Source organism: Pogona vitticeps, chromosome 1, assembly GCF_051106095.1.
Source record: "Pogona vitticeps strain Pit_001003342236 chromosome 1, PviZW2.1, whole genome shotgun sequence".
Classification (NCBI taxonomy): domain Eukaryota; kingdom Metazoa; phylum Chordata; class Lepidosauria; order Squamata; family Agamidae; genus Pogona; species Pogona vitticeps.
Genome location: NC_135783.1, coordinates 302,278,387 through 302,291,524, shown reverse-complemented (window position 1 = coordinate 302,291,524; position 13,138 = coordinate 302,278,387). Strand labels below are relative to the sequence as shown.

Below are 13,138 nucleotides of genomic sequence, written 5' to 3'. Positions count from 1 at the left end.
GGTTTGGGGGGGAAACCCACACTGGCTGAATTCCCATTGGACACTTATGCATGTGCAACAAGAACTGCAGAGGTTTGCACAACTAATAGATAAGGTGCCAGATGAGTCCTAGCAGTGTGGTCATGTGTTCAGTCCACATGCAAAAGGCACATTGTGTATTGCTGTAACAACACTCCCATAGTTCCCCTTGAATATGCTTAAAAATGCAGAATTCTGGTTATCCTCAAGTACATCCCAAACGGAATTACTTCACAAAAGATGGCTGGAGACTATATCTTAAGAAGTAATTATTCTAAGCTGGGCACACATCAAGCCTAGCTGTTATTTTCTCTATCCTCTTTCTTCCTTCCCTTCCAAAATTTTCACATCTCCCACCCCAAATTATACTGTATTGCATCCCCTCAAGCTGTAAGTTACAAGCTACAGTATAAATGTCACAACTGAAGAAAGACTGGAATTTGTTAGTCTTGCACTCAGAAGCAAGGGAGTGTTGGCACACAATAATTTTTGTTCTAATGCTTATCTAATAAGAATATCAGAATGATCAATATCCATACATCTCACCTTCCTGAACTGCATGACTAGATTCATGAGGCTGCTTGTGGTATTTTGTGCTTGCTGAGTAGTACCCATGGAGGACTGCAGAAGATCATCAATGGAAATTTTGTTCTTCAGTGCTTGGTACAATAATTTTTGTCTACTGGTCTGTTGGCAATACATAAGAATCTCAATCTGAAAAATGGAAACAGATTAGACTATTACCAAAAGAAATCAACAAGAAAGTAAGGTTTAAGACACACAATCTATGAATGGTCATAGCACATAAGAGGCAAAGAAATATTCAGGCACATATTCATTCAGGGGGTCCACAATCAGAATAAACATACAAAAAACTGTTCTTCATTCAGGAACATTTGGACAGGAAGCATCCCCCAGCCGAAATGGCAAAAAAGCAAGGTTTCTTCTATATTTAATAAAGCTAGGTGGCTTTGCTATAGCAATCACAAAACAATGTTTCCTATGGGGGATTTTCATTTGACTACGATTAGGTCCGTGCTTCGTGAACCGTTTGTTCGCAAGACGACGATGTTTTCCAGCTCCGCAAAATGGCTGCCCTGTGTTTTCTGGACCCATGCTTCGCAGGGCAGCCATTTTAACAGCTGATCGGCGCTCGGAAAATGGCTTCCCCTATGGGCGATCTTCGCTGGACAATGAGGTAATTTTCCCATTGGAATGCATTAAATGGGTTTCAATGCATTCCAATGGGGAAACTGTTTTCGCTGAACGATGTTTCCGCTTAACAGCGATTTCAGGGGAACGGATTATCGTCGTGGTGTGGGGCACCACTGTATTCTGGGTCTGGTATTCTCACAGAATTTAGAATTCAGCATTGCATAATTCTGCTGCAGAAATGCCCAGGTTCTTGCATAATATTCACTTTGATAGCTGCTTTCTAATTGGCTACTAATAGAGTTGGGACAGTTCACTGTATCAGAGTCACTGATCAGTTCTCCGGTTTCTTTGAAGGATGACTTAACACCAATGGATCTAAACTGAAAACAAGAGGTATGGAAAGGTATGCCAAGAAAATAAATACTATGTTTATACTAATTATCAGGCAATATTGAAAGTAATGCCTTCTTGGGCTTCCTTCTGTTTCCCATAACAGCAGCTCTGGACCTAACAAAACATATGTTGGATAAGGTGACATTTTTCAAAATCTGTTTTAATGCAAGACACAAGCATTTCATAATAATGCATAATCCTGAAAATGCAAAGTTTTATCTTTCAGCTAAGTCCATCTGGCACCTTGTCTGACAGCTCATTTTCCACATCTTTCTTGATTCTCCTCAGCATAAAAGGTTTCAGGATCATGTGCAAGCGAGAAAGTTGATCTGGAATTTGAGAGAAAAAGCAACCTGTAATCACCAGTTTTAATGCTAAAAACCTATGTGCCACTACTTAAATTAGTCTTTACTGAAAATGCTATAAAACTCAAGCAACTCAATTCACAGTTTTTGACTCTTGGCAATTCAGTACTAGAAACAGGAGTACTATAGGGCACCAGCAGCTCAATGCTTTTATCAATGTTGCACTTTTGTGGGAATTTCCCTCAAATCTTAGAGTTTAGCACTAGTGGTGGGAGACTTCATGTAGTTGTGATCTCTTCCCTTTCTCTTTTCCTCTTCTGTACCCTAAAAGCATCCCTGGTGCTGCTGTTCCCAAAAACTTGCTTATATATATATTGCTGATGTCTCCATTTTCCACAAAACCATTTTCCTTAATAGTATGGAATATGTTTACCTGGATCTACAGTTATATAAAAATCATGTAATGCATTCTTGTACTTAAGATCAGTCATGCTTGAGATATGGAACTCAGATTCCTGCCCAGTACTTACTCTCATCAATGGCAGATTTATTTTCCGCATGGCTTTCAATATCTTTAGAAAACCATTCATTGAATTCCTCATGGGAGTCAAACAATGTTGGCATAATGAAATGAAGCAAAGCCCAGAGCTGCAACACAAAAGCAAATGCAATTGTTAAAAGTTACCTGCTGAAATAACCATACTACAGAGTGTATCAAATAGGCTAAACCAAAGTCCAATTGCCAGTAATTGTTTAATCTTCAAAAATTACACACATTCATATTGCCTTGAGGGAAAAGCCTTCAACAGCAGTGACAAAGACAATTCTTGCCACCTTCCACGGCAGGCAGAAGGTGGCCTTATTTAAAACAAAACAAAACAGAATAAACCAAAGAGAACAAAGCATACCTCAGCCATGGTGTTTTGGATGGGTGTCCCAGTTAGTAACAGTCGATTTCGGCACTGGAACTGAAGTAAAATTTTCCAGCGGACACTGAAATACATTGTATTCTAAGTATTAAAAATAAGCTATCAAAATGAGTGACAAAAATGTAATTGCTGCTCACATGTAAAAAATCAATTTCCAAGGTCTTTCCCTGGACACAGAAAAGACCAGATACATTTTCATGCTGTTCCCGCCTCCCCAAAAGCTGTTAAAACTGATATATTGGCCCAAATCCTGTTGCACAGCTCCACTGGCACAACTGGAGTGACACAACAAGTGGTGGCAAATTGATGCTAATTAAAAAGTCCATGCTTCAATCTCAGGTTGCATGGAGCTTCACTGGATTGCACACAGGTCTACCACTTTTGATGACATCTCTCCTGTTGTGCAACAGCACAGTGGCCAACATGGTATAACAAGAGGTAGCTGCGCTAGTCTGTGTTAGGATGTCAGGTTTGTAACCCCATAAAGACTAACTGCTATATTTTAATGTGAGCTTTTATGGACAAGTCCACTTCTTTAGACAGGTCTCAACATTTTCCTTTTTTCCCAATATTTCACTGAACAGTTGATTTTTTTTAAAAGAACTAGCTGAAGAATACAGAGTAGAAGAAGCAGTGGTTCTTCCTTTTGCTGCTGGCTGCTGTTGCTCATTGTAAGTTACAGTTCACATAGCTTTTGAGTAGTGGCAGTGGCAGGATGCCAGTGATGGATAAGGCACACCTCTTGTCTATGCTAAACTGTACTACCCGGTTTACATCTGCTGTTTGTCACTTGCCTAGTGGTAGAAGCACCTCCTCTTTTTGGCTGGCCTAGCACAGCACTACTATGACATCATCACCCATCTGTTCATTTTCAGTGACTTTAAAATTCACATCATACTTATACTCATCCAAGCTACTAGTGCAGTACATATTTAGGTTAGAGTCTTAACATATTAAGACAGAAAGAAAAATCCATAAGCATCACAATGCAACCCCCAAAATAATATTTTAAAAAATCATTCAGAATTTTGTATGCCTATATCTCCTGTATACTAATTTCCTTTCTGTCAACAGCCACCAAATTCTGGCATTTTTTTCTCTCCACAAATTACCTGGAGCTACTCTTGAGTGCCTGTGCCTCATCCAGTACCATGTATTGCCACTTAACCCGTTGGAAATACTTCACATCTTGGACTACAAGCTGATAACTGGTGATCACTACATGGAAAGGAGCATCCTGAGTATACAAAGTTTTCTGTAATAGGGGGAAAAAAGACCAGGGTTACATAAACCAAGTAGTACAAAAATCGAATGTTTCTATTCAACAATCATATGATGACTTTTTCAGTGTTTTCCAAATTTTTGTGTCCTGGCTAATAATTAAACAAAATATCAGGAACTGACATCAGGGTAATATATGCATAACAAGTTGCCCACAAGCTTCATGCATTTGTCTGCCAATCTGTGGAGACCTGGAATCTCCCAAATGCTCCCAGTTTAGAAAAGAGGAGAAAAGAATGGCCGCTATCAGAAGATTTTCATTTCATGACTGTGAGGCCTCATGTTGTAAAAACTGCATCATAATATCTAGTTCTGGTACACAGGAGTATACCTCTGACTATAGGTTTAGGTATCTGGCTAGGAAGCCAAAGGTTAGGAGTTCAATTCCCCACTGGGCCTCCTGCAATAAGAATCAGCCTGTGTGGCCTTTGGCATGCTGCACAGTCCCAGGGGCACCCCACTTCCATGTATGCTCTACCTCAAAACCCTGGAAAGAGTCACCATAAGTCAAAATTTACTTGATAGCACACTAGACACCTATATAATCAGACTTCCACCAAGATAGCCCTACAACAGAGGTTCTCGACCTTGGGTAAAGCAGGTGTTCTTGGACTGCAACTCCCAGCTACCCTGGCCAGCCCAGCTGGTAGTGAAGGCATCTGGGAATTGCAATCCAAGTACATCTGGGTTACCCAAGGTTGAGAACCACTGCCCTAAAACAAGGGTGGGCAACTTCAGAAAGTCTGCAAGCCAACTTTCTGTGCCAAGGGCCATAAAGGGCCCAAACATTCTGGGATGGGGTGCGTAATCAGTTTCAAAATCCTACTTTGGAGGTCGTGAGGGGGGCTGCACAATATTTTATGTGAAAACAAAATGACATGGTTCCTTCCCCCTCCCTTATTCCCATTCTTCCAACCGGGGACTCAAAGTATCATTTACAGAACCTAGGTGGGACTTTTCTCACCATGTTCAAAGATCCAAGGCAAAAGCTGTGGCGGATTCTTCTCTTAAGAAGTGCTCAAATGTTGGGCCACAGAAGGGGAATTCCCAGAAACACAGGTGACAATATGGAATGAAGGGCACTGGGCTGGAATTCTGGGCCTTGGATGATAGCACAAGGCTTGTATCAGTGAGTGGCTGAATGTTGAAATGAAACTGAGAATGATGAATGTATTCCCTCATTCTTCTTTTCAGAAATATATGCTCACATTCTCATCAGCTATGGCTTTGGGTCTGTTTGCTTTTTTTTAATGCAATATATGTGATAGTACCTGACTCCAGAATTTCCTGATGACTTTTCTATCATGAGGATTTCCCCAGTAAGGTAGCACCTAGAAAGTTCACACAAATACATTCCAAATAAATACTTTTTAACACAATTGAAGAAGAATATTTAAGATCTCTATAAAAATCCCAGAAAGCATTACTACTGACTGAGGGATACTGAAATCAGACGATTATTCCTGATTTGAAAGAAAAAAAGAAAAAAATTCTAAGCAGCATGGATCTTAGGTTGCTCATTCACTGGTTAAAGACTGGATAAAATTACAGAGGGTAAACAACAAGCTGCAAAGTTTAGAATTTTTGTGGCTCACAAGGAAGGCTTAAAATAGTTGTTGGGTTTTTTGGGGCTGTTCTGAAGAACACAGCCAAAAAGCCTGAAAAACCTACAACAACCATCAGATCCCGACCATGAAAGCCTTTGAGAATACAAGGCTTAAAATATTTTTGTCTGTTTTAATAACTTACTAGATGACAGCTCAGCATGATTATCTATTTAAATTTATTTACTGCCATTTGTTTTCTTCTCACACTCCTTGTATCTTCCCCAAAGTTTCAGAGTTGCACTGCAGAATAAGAACTACTGTCATAAGGAACAGGAAGCAGCCAAAATTCACTGCCAAAATCAATAATCAGACAACTAGAAATAATAATAAGTGCTGTACTGCCATCTGTTGAACAAGCAAAGAACTGCATAAAATGAACAAGTGAACAGTTTCTTCAGCCTGGGAAGAATAGTAGTAGTCACTTCTCTTTTTATGCAAAAATGGCACCCAAATCATACTTGTTCAAGACAGCTCATTGGCAGAGTTCAGGGGACATGTTTAGGAAGAGATACTTCAGTATAGCAGAATGTTGGACTAGGACTAGAGGACATCTGGGTTCAACTCCCTATTTGGCAATGAAAATCAGAGGACGATCCTGGGGCTATCACACTCTCCGAGTCTTAGCTCAGAGTTGCCATCATGATGACAAACTGGGGAGGATGACAGAATTGTATGCCAATCTGCTGCATAAAGAATAAACCAGCTCAAGAATGGTTTTCTGTTCAAGGAATGAGACAAAAATCTCAGTGCAGAAACACCACAATGAAAAATTATGAAACTATTAAAGGGGCTTAGCAAAAAACATCTAGAAGAAAAGATAACAAGCAGTTGCATCTTCTAAATCTTCAAGCTAAGCAAAGTATTTATATGACAGAAAGCTGAAACTTTCAATTAAGTTAATGTTCTAGCACCATCCCAAATCTTACCTTGAATTTAGGGACAAATCTGGCAAACTCCTGATGCCAGTTGTTTAGCGTAGAAGCTGGTGAAATGATTAAGAAGGGTCCCCAAATGTTCTCTCTCTGGAAAAAGCAAGCGTTAACTAATGAGAAACATCAATTTATGAAACAGTGAAACAAGCAAACATTCTATATAAAGTAAATGTGTATGTGGTCACAAAGTTGCCCACTGAAGCTATACGTAACTAGGTTTACCAGAAAGCTAAAATGTTTACTGAAATTTCCTTCCATATCTATAACAAAAACAAAAGCAAAACAATTGTGCCACCATAAAGACTAACAAATGCATTTCACTGTTTTTCAATATAATCCACTTCCCTGAACACATTTTATTTTATTTTTGTTGTACATGCTGAAGCAGACTAACATGGCTACCTCCTATAAAGCAGTTCTTGTTATATCTTCTATAGTAGGGGACTCTAACCCCCGGGGCCGCGGCCTGGCAGGACCAAGCCACGGAGAAAGATTTACAGCCCCCCCCCGCATGTACTCCCCCTGCCCCGAGAGCCCACCTTGCCTACCCGCAAGCATGCCCCCTGCGAGCACGCTCCCCAGGCATGCGCACGAGCATGCTCCCACCCCCACGCATGCCCCTACACATGCGCACTCCCACTCCCACAAGCATGCCCCACCCCTGCACATGCACGTGAGTACACCCCAGCCCACCTGTTCTGCACATGGACCCCCCCAACAAGTCTGCTGTTGGGAAAAGACTGGGGACCACTGTTCTATAGGGATGCTGTAACAAGTAGCAACCCCAATTATCTCTGGGAAAATGGCTGCTATGAGACACAATACTATTTATTGTTATGCTATTCTAGCAACTTTTGAGTTTTTTTTCATGTCTAAAAATATTCATCTCACAGTGCAACTCTGTATCTTCACAAATATGTTGATATTCTCCAAGTCAAAACATGACTTGGCAGGATCGGGCCGTGAAGACAGATCTCCTGCTCCCCTGCACGCACTCCCCCACACACCCCACCCGGACACATGTGTGCCCTGCCCCTCTGCAAGCATGCCCCTCCCCTCCACGCATGCACGTCCCATCCCTCCGCCCATGCACACAGGTCCGCCCCTCTCCGCAAGCGCAACCCGCCCATCCAAGAGCACACCCCATCCATATGTGAGCGCCAAATTGTCTGTGATTCAGAAAAGGTTAGGGGCCATTGCTATACAGAATGAAGTGACATAGATCCTTTTATGTGTTTGCAGTTTTAAAACAGACAAAAGTGAAGGGAAATATACTACTGGATGAAGGAGATGAAGACTGAGATTAGCTGATTAGTTCTCAGGAATATTAGAAAGATGAAGCTATATAAATCCAGGAAACAATTTGAACAACAAGAGACTGCACTCTTAATTCTGTTGATAAAAGGTCTGAAAACAAATGTTTGTGTGCAACGGTATAAACTAAGGCCCATCTGAACCCTGCATTAAATATTAGTTTTCATTGATAGCAGTATAAGAGACAAAGAATCCACTTACTTCAGCCAGATGGACTAACAAAGCAATACTCTGCACTGTTTTGCCCAGGCCCATTTCATCTGCTAGAATCCCATTGATGCCCTGCAAGGATAGCAAACACTGTACAATCTGGTTTGTGTAAGGCGCAAAATGCACAGAACATTTTTGCACCTATTTATTAGGCAAGGCACAAGAAATCAGTACAAAACTGAAACTTTCAATTAACTTTAAATATTATCTGAGGGAAGTACCATAATGCTGCCGCTATGAAAAACAATCAAGTTGTCACTGAAAGCACTGCTTGGTTTATTCTCACAATATTTGTTCCTTTAATTAAAAGAAATTTAGGCAAAAACATGTGAGTGAAATTTATCTGTTTCTGAAGTCATAAGAAGAAAAAAGCATTTATGAAAATTAGATTGAAGAAACACTGGCATACCTGCTCATACAGATTAGCCAACCAGTTCATGCCTTTCAGCTGGTAACCTTTGAGTTTACCATTGAAAATGGTAGGCTGTGGAATGTCCTCTCCTGCCCGGATAGATGGGTTAGCAAGGCTGTAGCTTTCTCCAAAGCCAGTGCCAGATTTGTTGGCAGCCCGAAGAGCTGCTGCTCGACTTTCTTTAGCATCTTCATCAAATGATCTCGTCTAGATAAGGAGAAAGGAAGAGAGAGAGAGATTAGGCTACAATTATATACACACTTACCTTGATGTAAGACTGACCCAAATTTATGGGACCTACTTCTAAGTAGAGGTGTAGAGGACTACACTGAAAATGCTGAAGTTCTTTCTACACAAGTTTTATTAGAAATCTGAGTCACTGAAGTTAACAAGTACAACTGTGTTTTAAATCTGAGCATCAACTTATAATCCACCTGTAGCTACTCTCTTGTTCTAGATCTGATACAAATATAGTACAGTAAAAACAATCTAATGCATAGATTACAACCAGATGTAATCTTCAAAACATTTTCTTACTATATGATGCTCTCCTCAATACTCACCTGGGCCTGATGAATCCGGAAGGCATCTTCAGCATTCTTCAGAGCCTGAACCTTGTAGTAGTTGCTATCTGAAAATATCAACAAATTTTAAAAGACTACACAGATTAAATCTCAATTTTTTTACGTTCCTGAAACATACCTAAAAGCTCAAAGTTCATAGGATTGCACAGGCATACAACATAATTATGACTTCTAAGAGCTCTCTAAATCCTGCTGGAGTCCAGTTTTACTCCTTACCATAATCCTCCTGGGTGATGTTGACTACAACTCCTCCACCAATATCAATCTGTCTCTGGATAGAACTGTCTTCAAGTTTTCTTAAGATTTCTTCCTGGATTCCATCATGTCCCATATCTCGTTTACGGCTCATGAAGTGGGCATACAATTCAGTTTGTGTAATTAGGAAGTTAAGTTTTCTCTGCTGCCTCTTAGCCTAAAATAATTTACAAGAAAAACAGGAAACAATGTCATATCTACAGGACCATAGCCTCCAAAAAAGTAAAAAGGTGTAGTTAACTTCAAAACCAGTGTTCTAATTAAAAGCAAGAGCTAATCATATTTCATTATATTTTCAATTCTACTGGGATGCCTTTCACAAGTTAAAGATACCATTTCAAAAACATCTAAATAGTTGTAAGGGCCCTAGCTGACATCTAGCCTGGGTTTTCTTGCTAATCTAGGGTAGACATCATGTTAAACAGACACAGCGACTAGAATCCTGTTGCTTTGTTATGCACGCAAAAGCCAAAAGGTGCAAGATCCAGTTGGTCCTAGCTGGCAAGTAACATGTCCCTGCTTGGATTCTCAATCATTCACCAAGCCAGCAGCCAAACGTTCCCAAGAATCCCAGCAGGGAGTTGTTAATTGCTATCTATGAATGACTAAATGTTAAACTTTTTGCCTTCTGCATGCATAACAAAGCAACAGGATTTCAGCCTATACTTTATAAAATAAAGAAAGAATTGGTCTGATTATAGAAAAATGAAAGATAAAAATAGAGTTCAGGCAGCAGCCATTTACGGATACACAGAAATAAGGCTGTGCTGCCCCTCATAAAAGACAGCTCCTGAAAAGGTGTGGAGGATTTTACTTCTTAACTAAAGGTCTGTGTTGCCAAAAATCATCATGGTTAATAGCTTGATATTTGGATTTTCATCCTTGTGTGATTTAGCCTCACCTCTCTCATCTCTTCATCCAATTTACGCTGCTCCAGTGCCTCCTTCTCAGCTCGTTTGCGGTGCTCTTTCTCTACTTTCTCATACTTCTTCCAGTAAAGAAGCATCTCTTTTGTAAGGCGTCGTGCCCGTGGTAGAGTCTCCTTGCAGTTCTTTTGGGCTTGAATAGCTGCTCGACGCACCTCTCTCATACACTGGTGGGCCAGCTACCAGGGGGACAGTGAGAGAGAGAGAAATATGGTGGTCTTTTAAAATAAGATGCAGGTATACAGAAGCAATGGAGGTGACATCCTGAAAGTCTTGCCATTTTTCCACAGCATTACGGTTTTCAATGCTGAAACAACTTATTTGAAAAATGAAATAATAAAAAATAAGCCAAAGTCAATCTATTGCTGTTATAGTCAGAATTTTCTTTGCACAACAAAGATGAATCTTTATAGCTCAAACATACACATAAAAGGTAAGACTTTTTCAAATACTTCAAGAAAAATAGCTTATATCTTCTACATAAATGAGATAATATAAATATAAAGCAATAATACTACAATCAATATTATGTATGCAATTACTGTATAAAAAAACAGATTCAGTTCCGAATTAGTGTTTGGGTAAAGAGTTGAAGGAGGATTATTAAACTGAAACTCAGAGAGACAAGACGGAGATATGGTCAATGTATGCTTTGTTGTTGTTACATGTCACTATGTCACCTCTGATTTATGGCAATCCTGTGAATGAGCAATATCCAAAATTCTGTCCCAAACAGCCCTGCTCAGCTCTTGCAAACTCAAGGCTGTAGTTTCTTTTAGGGAGTCAATCCATCTTCCACTGGTCTTTCTCTTTTCCTGTTGCTTTTTCCTATCACTATTGTCTTTTCCAGGGAATCTTGCCATCTCACAATGTGTCCAAAGCATGTCAGTCTCAGTTTCATCATTTTCACCTCCAGAGATAGTTCCGGCTTGATTTGCTATAGGATCTGTTTGTTTTTCTTGTAGTCCAGAGTACCTGCAAAGCTTTCCCCAGCACGATGTTTCTAACGAATCAATATTTTTTCCTGTCAGTTATCTTTACTCTCCAGCTTTCACACCCATACATAGTGAGCCAGCTGCTTTCTGCCATTAAGATGGTGTCATCGGTACATCTTCAATTATTAAAATTATTATAACTATTTCTTCCACCAATTTTCATTTCATCTTCATGTGAATCTAGTCTGGCTTTCTGTATATATTCTGTGTATAGACTGAACAGACAGGGAAATAAAATATATCCTTGTCTGACACTTTTGCCTATAGGAAACTATTCTGTCATTCTATATTCTGTCCTCATAGTAGTTTCTTATGCATTAGGACAATCAAGTGTTGAGGCACACCCATTTCTCTCAGAACAATCCATAGCTTCTCATGATCCACAGAATCAAAGGTTTTTGTGGTAGTCTATATAGCACAGACTGACTTTTTCTGAAATTCTTTGATGCGCTCCAGTAGCCAGCAGATATTTGCAATATGATCTTGAATGGCTCTTTCTTTTCACAATTGAGCTTAACATCAGATATATCTCTCTTCATATAAAGTAAAAGCCACTGCTGCAACACTTTGAGCATCAATTTGTTTGTATGGGAAATTAGAGCAATGGTTCTATAGTTACTGAACTCCCTGGCATCTCCTTTCTTGAGGATTTTAATGTATACTGAGCAATTCCAATCTGTGGGCCTTTTTTTCTTATCCATATTTGTTGGCATATTCTTGTTGAATTTTAACAGATTCTGTCTGTGGCTTGAAATAATTCTATCATTATTCCATCTACACCCCCATGTTACTTTTTAGAACCGCAGGTTCTTAATCATAGGATTCCTCTTCAAAGGAATATGTCATCCTTTCATCTCTTCTGTATAGGTCTTCAGTATACTATTTCTACCCTTTTCTTTATTTTCTCTGGGTTAGACAGTGTGCTTCCCTGTTGGGTCTTTCAGCATTTCTAATCTAGGCCTAAATTTCCCTTTGATTTCTTGAATCTTCTGGAAGAGATATCCTAGTTTTCCTCTTTTGTTGTTCTCTTCCATTTTCCTGTTCTAGCCATCATAATAGCTCTCTTTGGCGCTACATGACAGTCACTGAAAACCTGCATTCAGGATTCTTACCTTGCTTCTGTAACATTTTATGTTTTCTTCTTTCCTGTCTCTAACAATTTAAGTGTTTTTTTCTGTCATCTATCTAGGTTTTTCCTTTTACTACAGGAATTGTCTTTTTGCATTCTTCTCTAACATTTTTTGTTTCAATCTACAATTGTTTTTATTCATGGTCAATTTAGGTGAGTAATGCAAATCTGTTTTTATGTGGACTTTAAATTCATGAGAAATTTTATTTAAATTGTATTTTGGCATTACAATTCTTTTAGTGCTTGCATTTAGATTTATGGTAGTATTTGATATAAACAGTTCATTATCAATACCACAATCTGCTCCTGGCCTTGTTTTGGCAGAGAGAATATAGCTTCTCCACATTCTGCTTCCAATTACACAATACTTGATTTCTATCTTGGCTGTCTGATGATGTCCATGTGTACTGTGTTTGTTTGCTTGAAGTGTGTATTTGCCATAAACAGACTGTTGGCTTCACAGAAATCTGAGTCATTCTCCTGCTTCGTTTCTAGACCAAATTCTGAACAGTTTTTATCCCAGAGCTATAATTGCACTTAATAATGAGCTTAAAGATCACCAGTAGTGAATAGTTAGTTGGACTGTGTTACTTGGCCTGCGGTGTAGATGTTTGTATTTTTAGTGGGGACTTTTAGTGGGTGGGGAGTGTTGGGGGAATGTTATGTGTGTGCATGTGTCTGGTCTCTGGGTGT

General features: G+C 39.5%; 1 protein-coding gene across 2 annotated transcripts in view; it reads right to left on the bottom strand.

The window, feature by feature from the left end:
• INO80 (INO80 complex ATPase subunit) overlaps positions 1–13,138 on the bottom strand; it is an 85,162-nt gene that overhangs the window by 51,497 nt on the left and 20,527 nt on the right. For both annotated transcript variants that reach the window (XM_020793730.3, XM_072986257.2), the window contains exons 9-20: positions 10,297–10,500; positions 9,357–9,552; positions 9,120–9,187; positions 8,554–8,763; positions 8,136–8,216; positions 6,615–6,710; positions 5,353–5,412; positions 3,913–4,055; positions 2,780–2,864; positions 2,402–2,519; positions 1,810–1,895; positions 565–732 (exon numbers count right to left, since the gene is read on the bottom strand). In XM_020793730.3, coding sequence (XP_020649389.2) covers positions 565–732; positions 1,810–1,895; positions 2,402–2,519; positions 2,780–2,864; positions 3,913–4,055; positions 5,353–5,412; positions 6,615–6,710; positions 8,136–8,216; positions 8,554–8,763; positions 9,120–9,187; positions 9,357–9,552; positions 10,297–10,500 — 1,515 coding nt within the window. The remainder of the gene's footprint in view (positions 1–564; positions 733–1,809; positions 1,896–2,401; positions 2,520–2,779; positions 2,865–3,912; positions 4,056–5,352; positions 5,413–6,614; positions 6,711–8,135; positions 8,217–8,553; positions 8,764–9,119; positions 9,188–9,356; positions 9,553–10,296; positions 10,501–13,138) is intronic.